The sequence below is a fragment of the Gracilinanus agilis genome, chromosome 3 (genome assembly GCF_016433145.1).
Source record: "Gracilinanus agilis isolate LMUSP501 chromosome 3, AgileGrace, whole genome shotgun sequence".
NCBI classification, from domain to species: domain Eukaryota; kingdom Metazoa; phylum Chordata; class Mammalia; order Didelphimorphia; family Didelphidae; genus Gracilinanus; species Gracilinanus agilis.
In genome coordinates, this window is record NC_058132.1 from 531877588 (window position 1) to 531897275 (window position 19688).

Here is a 19688-nt window from a genome sequence, read left to right on the forward strand (position 1 = left end):
TATATATATATATATATATATATATATATATATATATATATATATATATATATACACACACACACACATATATACATATATATAATTACTATCACATTTGAAATTACTAAAACATCCCCTCTAAATTCTTATGAATGTCACATCCTCAACTGCTTTTCTATCTAGATTCAATCACGTACTGAGGTTGATGATATAACCTTTCGTTTCCAAAAAGAAATCCTCAATTGGTACAAAAAGACAGTTCTCTTTTGTGAATGATACTTGTTTAATAGGGGAGAGTGGGACACATCCATTTAAGCTGGGACTTGGATCATAGCTATTAGGCGGTCCCAAAAGAGAATAAATGCAATTTTGAAGTCAACACTAAAAGAACAATACAGATGCAAGCAACTGGCGCTTAGCCTGTCTAGTGGACAATCAATAACAAAGCCTTGTGTACGTGAATTGAAAACCTATGGAGAAAAAGGAGGAATTACTTCTCCTTTCAATAGTTGTCAGCAATAAGTGGACAGGTAGGCAGACTGATGATCAAGAAAGCATTTCCTGTTAACTTTATATGATAAAGGTCTGAGCTAGTAGGCAACACATAGTGTGGAAATAGTAAATCAGGATTCTACTTAAGCCTTGAAATCTAATTTTACATGTGAAATTACTTCTATCATCCATTTGACTTTTAATTGCTTTAATAAAGTCAACCACAGAATGTACTTCTGGTGTTGCATTTAGTGGTTAAAGAATACTCTGAAGTATTTGTGCAGGCATGTACTAGGTATTGCCCATAAGAAACAATAACTATTTCTGTAATAGATTGCAAAAAGAAATAGAAATATACTAAAAATTTTCTGCAGTAAAGAAAAGAAAACATCTTTAAAATGAGAGTTTGTACTTATTTTTTCTTTATTCATAGTTTACATATGAGAATGGGGCTGAGTTAAATTATTTCATATTTCAATGTAGCTTATGGATACCTACCTATAAAACTGTTTTTAAATATATCAGTTATACTAAAATATAGTTTATATATATACATATATATTTTTAAATATTAGTTCATAGATCCCAGATTAAAAAACCTTGCACTTTATGAGATACAATCATGGAAAAAACAAGTTCCATTGCTTTGGTAATATCTCTGAGACTTTCATCAGAATTGGAACACATATAATTCCTTTCTGCATCCATCTCCTTCCTTGTTGAAGATAGGGTGATCCAGAAAATAGGTAACTGGAATCACCATTATCTGAAACATAGCTAATAAGTACAATGGGCTTCTGGGCTGCAAAACAAATGTCCCAAAGCCCATGCACTAATGATCATAACACTTTATTCATTGAAAACCCCTCAGGATCTCATTTAGAGCTTGTTCATTCTTTATACACAATTCTTAAACCTTGTTTGTCTGGATTTTAAAATTAAGAGCAACAGTTTTGAAAGGGGAGAGGGTCTCCTATAGGCACAGTGAGGGCAGGAAGAAATAACAGCTGACAATAATAGAAAAGACCAACTCCCTCCCCTTTCTCCCAATCCTCCCACCCAGGAGAAAAAAAAAACAAAACAAAGAGCAAAAGAAACTGTAAAAATCAGGAATAGAAACTCAAAATACACTACCATATGGGGCCATTTATGTAGAGGCAAATATTTCTACACTCAAACTCTGAGAAAATCTTTGAATTAGAGCAGATTAAAGTTAATATTCTTAACTCCAGGAGCAGCTAAGTGGCTCAGTGAATAGAAAGCCAGGCCTGGAGTTGGGAGGACTCTGGTTTAAATCTGGGCAAGTCACTTAAACCCGATTTCTAGCCCTCTTGTCTCCTGTCTTACAATTGACACTATGATAGAAGATAAGGCTTTAAAAAAACATTGATCAATTGAAGTAATCAAGAAAAATTCCAAATTATGTTCGACATTCTCCATTTAATAAATGTTTTAAAATTTTTTATTTAATTAAGGAAAATATTCCATGGTTACATGATTTATGTTCTTTCCCTCCCATTTTACCACCCCCTCCTATAGCCAAAGCTCAATTCCACTGGGTTTTACACGTCATTGATCAAGAACTATTTCTATATTATGTAATGCAAGGTGGCTAACAATTATTGATATTTGCAGTAGGATGATCATCTAGAAGAGTCTATATCCCCAGTCATGTCCCCATAGACCCATGTGATCAAGCAGCTGTTTTTCTTCTGTGTTTCTGCTTCCACAGTTCTATCTCTGAATGTGGATAATGTTCTTTCTCATAAGTCTCTCAGAATTGTCCTGGATCATTGCATTGCTGCTAGTAGAGAAGTCCATTACATTCAATTATGCCACAGTGTATCCATCTCTGTGTATAAGGTTGTCCTGGTTCTGCTCCTTTCACTCTGCATCAATTCCTGGAAGTCTTTTCAGTTCACATGGAATTCCTCCAGTTCATTATTCCTTTGAGTACAATAGTATTCCATCACCAACAGATACCACAATCTGTTTAGCCATTCCCCTTATCAAAGGGCTTTCCCTCAATGCTCTTTTTTCTTTCTGATTCAAAAGGCCAGGAAGTGTGAATATATATTTAGAGGGCTTAATACACAAATGAGAAAACTTTCAGATCACTAAGATATTCAGCTAGTCAAAGCCACTAATTTCCCAAAGTTCTATATGGCTGGAGACACATTATGATGTAGTAACTTACTGAACAATTTATAAAGAAAAAAAATTATAAGTCACTTTCAATGAAATATTTAATTATCTGAAGTTTAGCATTTAAAAGAAAATATGAAATATGCATAAAATTTGACATCTTCAAAGCAGAAACAATATAGGCCATTTATCATTTGCATAGCTATCAGTTGTATTATCTATTTGTTATTTTTTTAAAAATGAACTTTGTCCTGTGACTTCTTATAACCACATGCAAGGTATTTGGGTTCCTATTATGTTCAAAAGTATGAAAGGAGAGAGATAATCAAGAACACGTTCAATGATCTTCAGATCATGAGGTACATTTAATTATAGGCATTTAATCCTACATGTAATGCCCTGGAAGTTCAGATGATGAACCTGGGAAATAACTGAGTATTATTTCAAATATATAACAGATTGTTATATCGAAAGTATATGGTATCAATGTTACCCTTTTCCTGTTGTAGAAGCAGTACATGAGGAACCAGGGGTTGGGGAGAGGAGACATTCTAGGTGCAGAGATTTTTTTTAATGTGTAAGAGTAGAAGAATACCCAATACTGCATTGATGAAAAACTTATATCCAGTTTCAGATGAACCAGGTAAAAGTCTTCCCTTTTTGATAACCTTGGGAATATATCAATCTGTCTTTGACTTAATTTTCCTCATCTATCAAATGGAAATATAATAAAAATGTGATTAATTGTAATGCTTCTTTTGGTGTTATATTCCCCGAAGTGAATAGAAGTTTCTTGAAGGTAGTTACTATCTTGATTGCTACTATCTGAATTCCTAGTGACTAAAATAGACTGCTTCACAAATCAGGTAGTTCTATCTATCTATCTATCTATCTATCTATCTATCTATCTATCTATCTATCTATCTATCTATCTATTCACCCATCCATGCATGAATCCATCCATGCATCCATCCATGCATTCATCTATTCATCCATCCATCTGGCTTTCTATTTCAGTTGTTTTTTTTTTTTTTGAGGAAGGTAAAATACTTCAGAAATGTGAATTACTGTATTCACAATACAGAATATACTGCTAGTTTCTAAAATTAAAATGAGTCTGATCAATTTATTAACTCCAAACCCTGAAAAATGTTTGAGTTATATACTTTAATATGTTAAAATAAATTTAGGATTGATGTCATGAAACACGTTATTGGTAGAGTATGACCAAATATTTTCCTCTATGGTGAACTATGTTATCCAAAATAGAGCATGGTTTTTTATAGGCAAAAGTATAGCTATAAACATTGTATTATGTAATTGTATTAATATTTGCAATAAACTTATAATGGCATTGGAAGAGGGTCCTCCCAGTGAAGAAACTCCATCTATTAATGCCTACTGGTACATCAACTACAAATTGACATCTTAAGAGTTTTATCTAGGAACACAAAGAGTTTGCCTTTGGGCACACAGAGTCATCATGTAAAACTGAAATAGGATTTTAACTTAGATCTTTTTGACAAGGAGGCCAGCTCTTTATCAATCATTCCATGCTTCTTTTCACCATTCTATAACACAATTTAAAAAATCATTCTTTAAATTTAGCAAAACACTGTCCAGTATTAAAGATGTGTACAATGGAAACTTCTATAAAGGAAGATAGAAGTTTTCGTTAGTGTATTCCTCTCTATTCCCCATAGCTAGACATTCATTTGGAAACACTCTCAGCTGACACTCATTTGTGATCATTTTACAGCCTAAATTCTTGCCTGTTATATGGCACCATGCCCTAGCAAGGTACCATGCCAGTTTTTCTAGGACACAGATGCCAATCAAATATGGGTTTCGATACAAAAGCTTCAAAAGTGCCATTTCTTCAGCAGGAAGTCTATTATCTCTGGCAGTAAAACACATTAACACCAAATACCTCTCAAGTGCCAAAATGAAAATTATGACTGGGGGAAGAAAATATGACGCAGTGGGCATTGGCATTTGCATTTGCCAAATGGACAGCCTGAATTCTAGCAGACCCAGGGAAACCCATTAAAAATACAGGTGTTCCGCCGCTCAGAATAACTCTCTGGAATTCCAAGTAATGTTAAGAAAGACAACTAGCTAAACCTATACAAATAAGGAAGAGTAATGAGCCACAGAGTCAGAATGAATTGTTGTGCTAAAATCAGTTTCCTCTATGACTTCTAGCTAACAACAGTTCTGAAATAACTTTTAATATACTTAAAGACTTCAATATAATATCAAAGATATAGCCACTGGTAAGACTAGAGATCACTTGGTCTTTTTTTTTTTTTTTTAACCCTTACCTTCCATCTTGGAGTCAATACTGTGTATTGGCTCCAAGGCAGAAGAGTGATTAAGGTAGGCAATGGGGGTCAAGTGACTTTCCCAGGGTCACGCAGCTGAGAAGTGTCTGAGGCCACATTTGAACCTAGGACCTCCCATATCTAGGCCTGGCTCTCAATCCACTAGCTACTCAGCTGCCCCCTCCTTGGTCTTTTCTAATCTTTATTCAATGCCTTGTAATAAATATTTTGCCTTGGTTTATCTATTTGAATGATAGGATTTAGAGTTGGAAGGTATTTGGAGATCATCTAAGTCACTTCCCCAATCCTGATTTTACTAAGGGAAAGATCAGGAAAATTTTGGCACAGTATGGTTAAGTGGTCATTTGGTGATAAGTAACAAAGCTTGGATTCAAACAGAGATCCCATATCTGTATATTTTTCCATTATGAAATCTGGGAAATAATGCAAAAAATAGCATTTCAAGAGCAATACATATTGCTCTTGAAATTATATATATATATGACTTCATTTTATTCCCACAAAAAAAACCTTGTAATTTAAGTGCTATTATTCCCTGTTTTACAGACTAGTGAACCAAGGTCAAAAGAAACTAAGTAACTAATTCAAGAAAACCCATCTCATAAGTGGCTGAAGATTGATATAACTTCAGATATTACTGATTCCAGGAACAAAATGTCTGGAGAAGGGCCTTGGAGAAGGAGAAATTTGTGTTCCCATCCTGATTCAGACACTTACTATCTGTGTTACCCTCATTAAATTACTTAACTTTTTTCAGCTTTGATTTACTGATCTTGAAAACGGGGATAAGAAAGAACACCTACTTCATAGGGTTGTTGTGAGGATTAGATGAGATAAGCCATAAAGCAAACCTTAAAGTGCTATATAAATGCTAACTGTTGGCATTTCTATCTACTAGGCCACCTAGCTGCTGTAACAGTCTCAGAGGTACAAATTAAGTTAATAACTGAAACCTAGAAAGAGTAAATTATAGCCTCTTCAAACCGGAAGGGACCTCGGAGGTCATTTAAAGATTAAATGTGTGAGTGGTAGAATGGATCAGGGGGAAAGATGGATTGGAGAAGAAAAGGCCTGGAAGAATTTCCATGGTGGTGACAAAAGGCACACATTGCAAGTTGAAGGCTTGGATAGTGTTGATAGCTGGGGAATGGAAAAGAAGATATGGTTTTGGAGACTGCATAAATAAAGAGTAGAATAATGGATTGGATAAGGGCTATGGAGGTAATGTGTGGATTATGAGCTAGAGGATAGGAAAGGTTAAAGGCCTTAGCAATGGGGCAGTTAATCAGTGAAAAAGGTATTAAGTGTTTTTTGTTTGCCACCCTATTATGTAGGGCATGGAGAAGACAAAAATTCAATATTCCTTACCCTCAAGGATTTTACATAATAATAGCGAACATTCCTATGGCACTTTACATTTTATAAAGCTCTTTACACACTTTAATAGTGTGTAAGTGAAATTTTTTGTCTCAGCACTTCATTTACCAGCACCCCACTACTCTCCTACTCAGGTAGGCAGGATGTGGATTTCTGGTTAGCTCCGCCTCTTGGGGCGGGGCTTCCAGTTAGGACTTTTTGCTAGGGCTGGAGTGAGGGGGGCTGCTGGAGCTTTGGCTCTTTTCTCTGCTCAATTAGAGAAAGAACTCCTTTCTCTCTACCTAATAAAAATAACCCTACAAAATTAAATGCTTTATAGTTTTTATTTTATTTTATTTATTTTACACCGGGGCAGCTATGTGGTATAAGGAATAGAATGCCTGGCCTGGAGTCAGAAAGTTCTCAATTCAAAGCTGACCTTAGACACTTACCACCTCTGTGACTCTAGACAAGTCACTTATCCCTGTTTTCCTCAGTTTTCTCATCTGTTAGATGAATTGGAGAAGGAATTGCCAAGAAAATCATAAATGAGGTCACAAAGGGTCAGACACAACTGAAAGGGCTGAATAACAACTATTATATACTTTATCTAATTTGACTCTGAAAAGGGCTCTCTGAAGTAGGTTATTATTATTCCTATTTTACATTTGAAGAAAGAGGCAGAGTGACTTTCACTTAAGTGATTTTCACTGTCCCAGAGCCAGTAAGGATTTTAAGGCACCATTTTGAACTCATGAGTCTAAGTTTAATGATCTATCCCTATGCTATCTATCTAAAGGAAAAATAGTGAGGATTTAGATTTGCTAACTCATGAGGATTTTGAACTGTATTCCATTGAATAATGGGAAGATAAAAGGAGGTGAGGAAAGTTGGTTTGATGTGCAAAATTTTTTATGGTAGTTGAATACCTAAACAATGGATACCCTATAGACAAAAGGAGATGAAAAAACTAAAGAAAGAGGAAAAAGCTAAGTCTAGAGATCCACTTTTAGGAGTTACATGTTAATAATTTGCTTTTCCTTTTGGTTAGAATCATCTTGGTATACTAGTTATCTATTGAATAGATTTTGGACTCAGCAGGGAGATTCACAGAGAAAAATGATACTGCAGAGGCAAGACTATAGGAGACCATCATTAAAATATATGCCTTTAAAAACTGAGTCAAATTTTTGCTCATATAAATGCTAATCTAATAATGCTAGGACATCTTGAGGAAATTGCTTTAAACCTTAAAATAAATCAGTTTACATAGTCTAAATTAATTTAATAAGTAGCATTACAAAGCGGTTCTAAAGTCAGCTCTCCATCCCTACCAAACCATCCACTTGGGGGAAGGCCCATCACAGAATCAGGGTATAACCAGAAAATAACAGCTACTAGGGAGCCAGATACTCTTGCCAAGTTTAGCTCTTATTCCAGATTAAAAAGTGAAAATGAGTAATGAATCATGATTTTCATAGTAGCATGAAAGTGGCAATTTCACAGTACTCACTTAAAAATTAATAGAAATTATTGAACGGCATACCATGCATGATAAGTTCTTCCCTAAACCTGATAGGCATACTGGGAGAAAAGCCTACCTTTTTCTGCACATCTCTAGTGCATCAATTTGTGCACTGGAGTTATAATTTACTAAAGCTATAATTTACTAATTTATTAGAGCAGTCTGGCAAAGTGATTTAAGAGATGTCTAAGAGTGTCAATGCTCCTTCTAAAGTTGTCTTTTACTTTGACAAGTAATATCCTTTCCAAAAGTATGAAATTCAAAAACACTTCAGCAAGGTCATATCTCCACAAAGGCATAGTTGGTCATTTGGGGAATCAAAGCTAAAACTGCAAGTCACCTCACCTAGTTTCTTATACTACCATTTATCCCCTAATTATTTAGAAGGTGCCATTAGTACGAAATCCTTGCATATGATCCAGTTCAGTTCAATCTCTATATGAAGAGGCTAGATTAGAGCAAAACCAATGGAAAATGCATGGGCTTGGACCTCTAGAGGTAATCCTATGGAAGATATATGCAGGTGAGCATATATATTGCCAGATGTGAAAAGGGAAGGCCAGCTGCCCTGCATGCATGCTTCATGGAATTCAGGAATATAGCCAAAGCAAAAAGGGCTTGAATAGACCAATGAATATGAGTTATTAAGGTCATCTTGAAGAAACTCAGAAACACTTCTCACACCTTTTAGATCAAGGGTTCATAATCTTATTATGTCATGGTTCTACTGGGCAGTCTTATGAAGCCTATAAAATCATTCTTAGAATTATGTTTTCAAACATATAAAATAAAATGCTACGGATTATAAAGGAAAACAATTATATTCAAATACAATTACTGGAATTTTTAAAGAATCATGCAAGTTTACGGAAAGCACATTAAGAACCCTTGAAGATAATTTTTAGTGTACATGGCAAAATAATGATTTAAAAACTTGATCATATCATATTGTTCCAATCTCAGACAAAACTACTCTATACCAAGATGACTAAATATGCTTATCCTTTCACCATAACCCAAGGATGCTACTGTACTCCCTCGTAAAAGTATGTGGAAGTTATTGCACATATATATGCAATACTATACCACATAATATATATATATATATATGTATATATATATATATACACACACCTATTTATATGTGGTCTTCTCTGTTAAAATATAAGGTACTTGAGGGAGAAAATGTTTCACTTATGTCTTTATATTCACGGTGCACAGAAAAAAGCATGACACATAATTGATTAATAAATCCTTGTTCATTTGTGGTTTGATTGATTGAACTTAAAAAAGTAATAAGAACTTATCCTTGAGAAAGAAGAAGCAAAAGAGCTAAACTCTCTCAAAATTACTTCAGAAAGGATTTTTTAAAAGTCCCAATGGTGAAATTATGGATAAATTAAAGGAGAAACTACAGTAAATGCATTTGGCCAGCCAAAACTCACAGAAAGAACTAGCCAAAAGCCTGTAGGTAACTGGGAAATATATCCAGATAGAAAAATAGCATTGTAGAAACAGAGGATCCAGGAAAGAAGCCTTCCATCTACTCTTATTGGCGAAGGCATAGTCAATAATGTCTAGAATCTACAGCTATGTCACTTGGAAACCAGTATATGATATGATATGATATGATATGATAAATATAATATGATACAATATAATATGATACGATATTATACGAGATGATAAAATTCAATGTAATATAATGTAATATAATATATAATGTATAGTCATACAATGTAACATAATGTAACATAACATGATTTGATACATGATATGACATGACATGATATAATATAATGCAACATAAAACATAATATAATATGCCATAATATAACATATTATAATATAATATAGTAAAATATAATATAGCAGTACAATGGAAAGCTTTACCATTCCTTTTTGAAATGCACATAGCCTGGTCTTTACATAAAGTCCCAATTCAGGATATAATGATGGAAAAATGAGTCAACACAAGAAAATACTCATGATGAGCATTATGGAGCTAGTAATGATCAAGACACAAACAAAAAAGAAGATAGTAACCACATCATATAGAAGCAATGCCTGAAATAGTTGCTACAAGTGCTGCTGAAATTCCTGTAAGAAATGAATTTTTTTAAAATGCAAATGTTCAAGTCAAACTCTCCAGATATTAATTCCAAATTTACAGTTACCATCAATAATTTGATACTGTAAGCTAAACTTTGTTCCAACCATTCTGTTTTATTCCAGGTTGCTGTTTTCCCATCTCAAAGCAATGAACTCTGCCATCTAAATGGTACTTGATAATGACAACGATGACATATGGATAGTGACAAAAAGACATACTTGGCCAATATCCATCACAGCTGTGTTAAATACTCAGTAAGGCATTCATACAAATTGTCATATGCCAGGCCTAGAGAGAAATCATTGTAGGACCAAAAGAAACAAGGTGACAAATTTTCAGGAAGTCAAGAAATTGGCTTGAAAGATAGCTTAATAAGTTTATGGAATCTTTTCTGTGACATCTTTGTAAACAATTTCTCAGGGGAAAAGAAATGAAAAAATTCTGGTTGGACTTGAGGTAAGAAAGCAGGTATAGCTATGTCCATTCTCTTTTGGGAATCAAAAATATTATCTGGACAATATAGCCCAGGTAAATCCTTTCACCTTAAATATCCTAATAATTCGAGGGGAAAATGTGACTTATATGATCTATATCATTTTTTGACATCTCTAAGGTAGACAGTGCCTCAATGAACCCAAAGATAAGGTACTAAACTTGAGCAAAGATGGATTAGGAGACATGATACTTAGTATAGCAAATGGTTCAATATTGGGATCCTTGCCTAGAATAAAAGCTATCAGTTTGGCACCTAAGAAATTCTCAGCCAGGCTTCCAAACCTTGAAAGGTTTACAGTCTGGATTCTATCCCTTATACTAGCTAAAAATAAAAAAAACTGATTTTTTTTTTATCTTGAAAAAGATGTCACCAATATTTTATGGAAATAATGTCATAAATGTTTTATATAGTTATATATTCTGTCTGCATATGTAGGGGAGTATTATAGGGTTCATCTTTTCAATAAAATACTTTATAGGACATGCTACTGAATTCTCATTGGATTTGTCTCTATTGTGGGCAGCAAAATGCTAAGGGGTGAGAAAGAGTTTTTACAAAGTGCTTTGGTGTCTAACATTTAAAAGTGCCATAAAAAACTTGTAAGTGCTGTCAGTTTTCATAGAAAGCACTGTGAAATGAAACTTCTTTTCCACATGAAAGTCCTTTCCTCTGCATTTTCAACAAAATAATGTGCATCTTTAAAAAGCAAAGAGGTTTTTAAAAAAGGTTTGAAAACATTTATAATATCTCTGCATTTGCGCTTTGGCTTGGGGATGGGTTATGGGAAGGGGCTAGATAAGCTCATGTTCATGACATTCTCCAAGGGCAATATTCAGAATTCAACAAATATTGATCAAGAATCTACTTCATTTACCCACTGTTCTTCTGGGTTCTGTCAGTACAAAGCAGACAACAAATACCTAAATTGTTCTTTCCCTGGAAAAGCTTACATTCTCTAGGATGTATGAAGAATGAGAATCACATACAGACTAATTCTTATGTAAATGTTAAGGATTTAATGAATAACTTGGGAGTTTTGGAAACCCTGTAGACAATCACCACACCAATCTGCTTCCTCATACTTCTATGTGCTCATTAATATGAAGTGGAAAAAAAGAGAAATTCTATTCCATAATATAGTAACAAAAAAACACTGTCTCATTTTGAGTTCCCAGCATTATCTATAGAAGTTATATTTGAGACATAATCATATGAGAGACTAAAATGAATTAACCAATTCTATTTATGTCAATCTCAGAAGGGTCAACGGACATGATTACTTAATATCTATTATTCTGGGCTCTAGTCTTACATTCCTTTGAAAATATTCTATAACTGAAACGCTAAACTATTTTCACTTGAGGCTACCTTGTTTAGACAGACTAAAAAAAGTATTGTTTCAACCTTATATGAGTTGAAAAATATTTCCTAAGTACTTGGGAATGCACATTCTACTCATCTGCCTTGAATTCCACTCATCAAATGCTAAAAATATGTGTGCTATGAGAGAACCAATAGATGAACAGAATCACGAAGGTAGCAGTGGAGACAATCAATACCATGTCCTAGAATACATTTTCCCCAGGACTTTCTCTACAAATGAATATCTGCAAGATGTCATCTCTTAACTTAAAAGAGGAATAGCAGGAATGCCTTATACCCTACATAGGTCTTACTTCACTATATCAGCACTATTCATGCAATATATCTGTCAACCTTTATTAAAATTCTTTTTGATGTGTATCTTGGTTCATAAACTCTACAGTGCATTGATATTACCTAAGGGAATGTCCTTGCAGCATCATATCTTTGAAGATGGGACAATAAAAGGGAAATCCTCCAAACTTTCAAGAACAGCCAATGATCTCAAATCTTATTTATTATTTTTCCAATATTTAGAATGTTTTTATGCCAATAAGTACAATGGGAGAGAGGTAGGATGGCATATTATATTGATGTCTGATCCATGAGTCAGAAAGATGGGGTTCAAGCCCTTGGGTACACACTATATAAGGAATAATAATTAACCTCTCATTGTATGAGACTATGCTTTGATGATACAAGCTACAGATGAAATGTTCATATGTACTGGTAGATACAACATTTTCCATGTTGGATGTTACATATACCAATAAAACTACACATTTGGATCATACATAATAATATATTTTTATGAAAGTTCCTTAGTAACAAGGATTCTTAATCTGCAATTGATTAACTTTGTGTATAAATTTTAGGTGATTTATGAACTTGGATAATAAATTATAAATGTTGTTTGTCCTTTTATGAAGAGGATAGATGCCAATGATATATGTTATGCATATATATGTATGCATATATATCTTTTATTTTCACTAATCTTTTTTGTAATCATATGCATTAAATTTTATGGATTGAACTATAATACTCCAAAACAAGGTTCATGCTACAAAAACATTAATAATCTTTGATACAGAATTTGTTCCATTACAATACCAACCAAAGAATTTTATTTTGTTTTTCAGAAGTCACTGGGGAATCACTGATGATTTGGAGGTTATAGGAATGACATCTAAAAATCTATGCATAAGGAAGTTTGGTCTGGAAGCAGTATGAAGGGAAAGTGAATAGGAAAGAGGACCTCTAAGGAGACTATTACAGCTATTTAGATAGATGGTAATGGAGGTATGAATTATGGTGATATTAATGGGATAGGAAGGATATCAGATATAATGCAGAGCTATAGTAAATATAACTAGGGAACTAGATATAAGGGATAAAAAAGATAAGTGTAAGGTCATACTACCATTTCAAAAGAGGAGTTCAATTAAAAAGTGGCAACTCAGACAGAAAATACAACAACATAAAATTAGGAGGAAGGACCTATTAGGGGAAAAGATAATTAAGTCAGATTCAGATTTCTGGATGTGGATATGGTTGTGGTGGTGGGACACATATAGTTTGAAAATGCACTAAGACTTTCAAGACATCCTGTATAATAATCTAAAATGGGAATTATCAATTTAATTTAAACTTACTAAAGCCTTAATTAATAATTATAGTTTCTTTGTGTTTTTTTTAATATTTTAGAATAATACACAAACATAATAGAACATACAATACCAGGAGGTACAAGATAAGTGATCCAAGGATAACCTCAATCTATCATCATCTTACTTCAATAGCTGAAACACACCCCTTGGGACAAATAAGTGAATAGCAACCCCTTTTTTTACAATTATTGGAACCATAAGTCCAAGGAAACTACTGTATTGTTTTCTAGTATGATCAGTTAAAGCTTAAAATGGATTCATATTTCTGTTTTCACTTAATCAGATTTGATAATAAATTACTTCAGTTCACAATCCGTCAACATGTATAACATTATCTAGTGTGATCATATTGCTTTTGGGGTACAAATTATTAAGGCAAGCTAATTTCCTCAGGTTAAAGAGCCAGAGAACACTCTTAAAGAGCTATTTCTACAGAAATTAAAGTATAGTAGCCTTACATAGGTGTCTTTCATCTGAACAATTTCTAGTTATTCTGAGTGGACACTCTTTTTAAAGGCTTCCACATCATGTGCTATTATTTTTAATAATAGTTCTTTAATATTTATAAAGCCTATTTCATATGCTATTTTATTCGCTCCTTACAACTACCATGTGGAATCAGTACTATTATTTATCCAGATTTAATAAAAGAGGAAACAGGCTCAAAGAGCTTTAATAATCTGTCCAATCACATAGCTAGCAAGTTTATAAAGTGAGTTTTGATCATAGGTCTTTGCAATTTGGTATGACACTGAAAGCTGGTTTTGGATTCAGAGGGCCTGGGTTGGAATCTCAGTTTTGCTGAAGTCTACCAGGTTTCTCATCTGTAACACAAGGGATTTGGCTGAGGTAACCTATAAAGTCCCTCTGACTGTGTGTGTTGATAATTCCACATTTAGAGTTTTAATACCTATGCTACATCACTTCTTACTAATAACAGAAGGGCATATTACCCTACACAAATTATTTCCAGTGATCCATGACGATGCTATGAACCAGGTAACCAAATGGGGGGGGGGGGAGCTACCAGATAAGGGTATAAAACCCTTGACATTTTAAAATTGTTTTAAAGGTTGCAAAGTGCTTATGCATGGGTGGGAGGGGGCATGAATCATTTGATCAATTTTCCTTCCCCACTTCAAATGAGTGATAAAATGCTGCAAACTGATAATTTTTCAGCATGAGAACATTTCTCAGTTCATCAATCAGAATATACTTCCTGTCAATATCATTTGAGTTCATCCAATGGTTTTCAATGCCTTAGATTAAAATCTTTTACTGGACTAATGGCCACTATCCTTTTGTATTATTTTAAATTCTACAAATTTGAATCTAACAAAAGCATCAGGAGTTATGTCCTAATGATATTATTATTCTAATTTTGCAAATGAGTAAAGTGAGTTTTAGAGAGATTAAAACACTTGCCGTGGCACACAGAGCTATTAAATGTCAAGGGCAGTATTCAAACCCAAATTTTCTTGATTCTAAGTCTAGTACTCTGTATGCTACTCATGAAGCTTCTCTAAAGATGACTCAAGGGGTTAATATTTACATTTAAACTTAACTCTTTAAAATAATCAATACTGAACAACATGAAAATATTTTAAGTTGAATATAGTATGAATGGAGACACACCCTATATATCTGAAACCATAGTGGAATTCTTTTTTTTTTTATTGCTTTTTTGAATAATAAATGTATAGTACTATCACTGAACCACTGGCTTCAAATAGTACTATGTAAATTACTATTTCAAAGTTGCTGAAAAATATGAAGACTTGAATGCATTTAATATATGTACACACACATATATGTATATACAAAAATATATTAAATATATTACATATATATGTATATTTGTTCCTGCTTGGATTAGTAATTTTAGGTTTCATGATTTTTCTCATTTTTTCTGTAAGTCCAAAAATTTTCAGCCTTAAAATGCACATTAAGAAAAGGCTCAAAATAATTAATTAATATTATACAATATAGATCAGTCGTTCCCAAATTTTTTTGGCCTACCGCCCTCTTTCCAGAAAAAATATTACTTAGCGCCCCTGGAAATTAATTTTTTTAAAATTTTAATAGCAATTAATAGGAAAGATAAAGGCACCTGTGGCCACCACCACTCCCCTCGATCACTGCAGCACCCACTGGGGGCAGTGGCGCCCACTTTGGGAATCACTGATATAGAGTGAACCAAAGGATGACAAATCCAACCTTTTTATTACTTCAGTTGAAGTTGTTGGTCTTCTAAATAACCTAGAAATCTCTTCTCTATGTAGAGACTACACCAGCTTAAATCAAATCAAGTATACCAGAAAAATTAATTTGATAATGCAATTTCTCTAAAACTCATTGTATTCATTTGCAAAATCAGAATTATAACATCACCAGGACATAACTCCTGATTTTTTTTTGTTAGGCTCAAATTTATTGAATACTGAATATATGTATGGAATTCCTCTCATCATAATATGTTCAGTTCTCTGGAATACGTTTCTGTCTAAGAAAGCAAAATTAGCCTGGGAATTGAAATTTTATAGATTAATTCTGGGTACATCCCATGCATAGTCAGAGAGATACCATCTGTTAGGCATTAGGTGAGGCTGGCTCATCAGTGAACCATTTAAATTTCCTGACTTTTAAATTATTTGAAAAATGACTCATCCTCTCTTTTTAACTGAGCTGGGCTATATATTAAAAATCAGTGTCTTTGATGTCAATCTTGCTCATTACTTCAGTTGGCTGATACATGATGAGTTTAATGAGGCCAAGGTTGGAAGGTAGGAAGACCATCAATCTCTATTTGCACCAGTCTTGTTTCATGGTCACAAACAACAGTTAGTCACCTTTCAAATCCATGTTGGCTACAACTTACTAAAAGGGTGTATGTTGAGTACAAGTGAATATTTTGAAGATGAGCAGCACACTGAAATTTAGGAGAAGAGTTATGATGTGACTGCTACTGATTATAGAAAAGAAATCAGACTAGAAAATGGTACTCTGTAGTTTGAAATGGAATACCCACTGAGTGTCTGGAGCCTACGATATCTGCTGGCTTTTATGGTCTTTGGCTTCATATATACAAATTTAGGACATAGAACCTAGATGTGGACTATCTTTAATGCCATCTCATTCACTCAATACAGGCTCTGCAAAACTACAGAAGGAAAATCTATGTCCCCAGACACTATCAGTGATGCCCCCTGGGTAAGCATAGCCAGAACAGGAAAGCAGAAAAACACAGGGTAAAAAATGAATTCTCCTTGATCTTTTCTATGCACTTTCTGGTATATTGGTTCCTTATCCATTGCAGCCTTCTCAGAGGACAATGCATGAAGGCATTTACCTGCAAGTAGATATCAACTTTAACCTCTGGGAAGTTTTATGTACATATAAAAACAAATACACACATACACACACTGATTATGTGTAAATATACACATAGAGAACACAAAATTTGGATTCTGAAACACGTATGTATACATATACACAATATACATATATAAATGATATTTTTCTTTTTATCAAACATTAAAATGGACACTGTTTGCTTCTTATAGCATATGTGCAGAGTCTGAGAATCTTACTCAATAGCTCATTTTTAGCCATGAAATTATCTTAAGGCTAATGTATGATGACTGCATCAATGTAGACATGAAATTTTGCTACTCTCCAAATCTTACTGTCTAACAAATTATTGCTTTTCAAAGTGATTTTTTCCCCTTAAATTTACTGCCTGAATTTTTTTCCCTTCTGTGATCATGTTTCTCATTGCTTTCCTACCTGGTTTATTTTTTGTTTTTCCTCTTTGGGGAATTTAAGCCTATTGGAAATGGATTATGTCTAACTCTATAATCCCCCTAGTGACTACAGCATTGTTGTTTTTCAAAGAAAGATTATTTTGTGGAAAATGGTAATATCCCCCTTATGTGATTGAATCCTTCATATTTATGTGCTTTAAAGTCCTCTCACAAATAACCCTTACAATTACTTAAGTACTTTCTTTTAGCTCAAAAACAAAAATTGGGTCAATGTGGAAAAACAAAAACAAATTACTACCATAACCACCAACATAAAAACAACTAAAGTTCAACAAACCAGTTTTACTTGTTACTTTTAAAGAACCATAAATATGAGAGCACAAATAAACCATTTTTGAAAGAAACATTGAAGGTAAATGAATTCAAATAAGTGAATAATTTTGAGAGCTACCGAGTTTTGAAAAGGCCAAAGTTGAAAGTTTTTTGGTTATCAATGTGTTTACTAAAAAACTTTGTTGAATTTCCCTTTTGTACCAGAGTCCTAAGATTATAAAAATAAAAACAAAATTTTAAAACCCACAAACTTCAATGTTTGGCAACTAGCTTTGTTCAAATATGACCTTCTTCTGGTGCTAGGGTAACAGATTCTTTCATCTATTGCCTTTTCTTTGGCTCCTAATGCAAACAACTTTCAGTTTATTTGTTGGTCCAATTTCATACATGGGTAGGACTATCTCATAAGTGCAGATAAATGTCAAGACAGAACTTAAACAAAGGCAGACATTCTTTCAAATAAGAAGCACACATTGTTTGAGAACAAGAAATCTAGGAAAGCTTAAAAACAAACCTTCAAGAAAAGCACAAATGTGCATTCTTGACTTGGACCTTCTCATTGATTCAATAAGAAGCACTTGGGTTTCAAAGACAATGGGTCACAGTACCACTACCATGACTAAATCTATATTTTGTATTCATTGGATCCTCCCTGCACCAGTTCTTTCTTGCACCCTTAGGATACCAGAGCTATTTTGACAAGTGTGATAAAGAAGAGAAAATTCCAGGTATTGCATACTTCTAAAAAACAACATCAGTTTGGTACCACTTGTGATCCTGATGACATCTGTCACCTTCTGACTTCCTAGAGAATTATACCTTGTGAATGAACAATGACACCCAGTATTTGTCATCCTTAAATCCCTTATCAGCAATGCCAATTGATTACAATTGTAAGGCACCTGTTATTGCACCACTTCTGACAAGTGCTTCTAAGCTATACTGCTGAGAAACACTGACACTGCATTTTAAACAAAATAGAATCTCTGCACATTTCATGGCTCTTCACATTGGAAAAATACACAATTCACCCTAAAAGCCTGGCTAATTTCTCCAAGGTTGAGGCATAATGAAGATGATTACTCATATCAGAAAACAAACAAAGGTTCTGCATATCCATGTTACACATAAATAATAAAGAAAATCCAAAACCAGAAAAATAATTATTTTTTTTTCCATTACCTTGGAAACTCTGTTTGCAACTTCTCTGCCTACGGTCAGTCCCTGAACAAAGGTCCGAGCAGCAATGAAGGCCCTTGTCACTTGAATCTTTAGTTTCCTGGGTACATCTCCGAAGGGTTTCAGCTGGTCTGTGTATTTGCTAACACACTCCAGGTAGTCCTCACTGAAGTGGTACTGAGGGTTTATGAGCTGGAACATTCGCTCTAGTAGCCGAGCCCAGAAGTCATTCAGCATCTCCTCCAGGTTCACATTACCTCCAGTATAGTATCGTTTCAATTCTGTGAAGAGATCCTGGAATACTTCAGAATTCTGCATGTAGAGCATTCCATATGTCCGGACAAACATATCATTAAGTGACTTTTCTGCATTCTCTAGGAGCTCTCGGAAAAATTCTAGTGAGAAAACAAGAAAATAGAAGCAAAATCAATAAGATTCAGAGACCATCCCCCTTGCAAGATCTGACTATACCTAATAAAAACAAAATAAGATGATAATGCTTGCTTTAAGTTTAATCTAGTGATTATTTTAGCCAGTGGTCATAGTATTGATACACCATTAATAATAAAAGTAAACATAAACCATCAATTGAAGATTTTCTGTGGTTAAAGAGTTAATATAGATTTTTCTAGGAAAATATTCTATTATCTCTATGATTACTCATACTGTTGCAGCTAGCTAATAACTATTTAAACTTAATCTTTACCTTAACTTTAAGTTTGCAAAGCATTTTATATGCATACTCTCATTTGATTCAACTGTGTCTAGTAGATGTTATTATTATCCCCATTTATAGAGGAGGAAACTGAATCTGAGAGAGGTTCACTGATTTGCTGAGAGTCAAGCAGTTAATAAGAGCATAAATTCAAGTCTTCTTTATACCAACACAGCATCCTATCTTCTGTTTTATCAAACAATATTAGCAA

At 33.8% G+C, this 19688-nt stretch overlaps 1 protein-coding gene across 1 annotated transcript in view; it reads right to left on the bottom strand.

Moving 5' to 3' along the window:
• GPC6 (glypican 6) overlaps positions 1-19688 on the bottom strand; it is a 1283983-nt gene that overhangs the window by 640130 nt on the left and 624165 nt on the right. The window contains exon 3 of the mRNA XM_044670573.1: positions 18766-19157. Coding sequence (XP_044526508.1) covers positions 18766-19157 — 392 coding nt within the window. The remainder of the gene's footprint in view (positions 1-18765; positions 19158-19688) is intronic.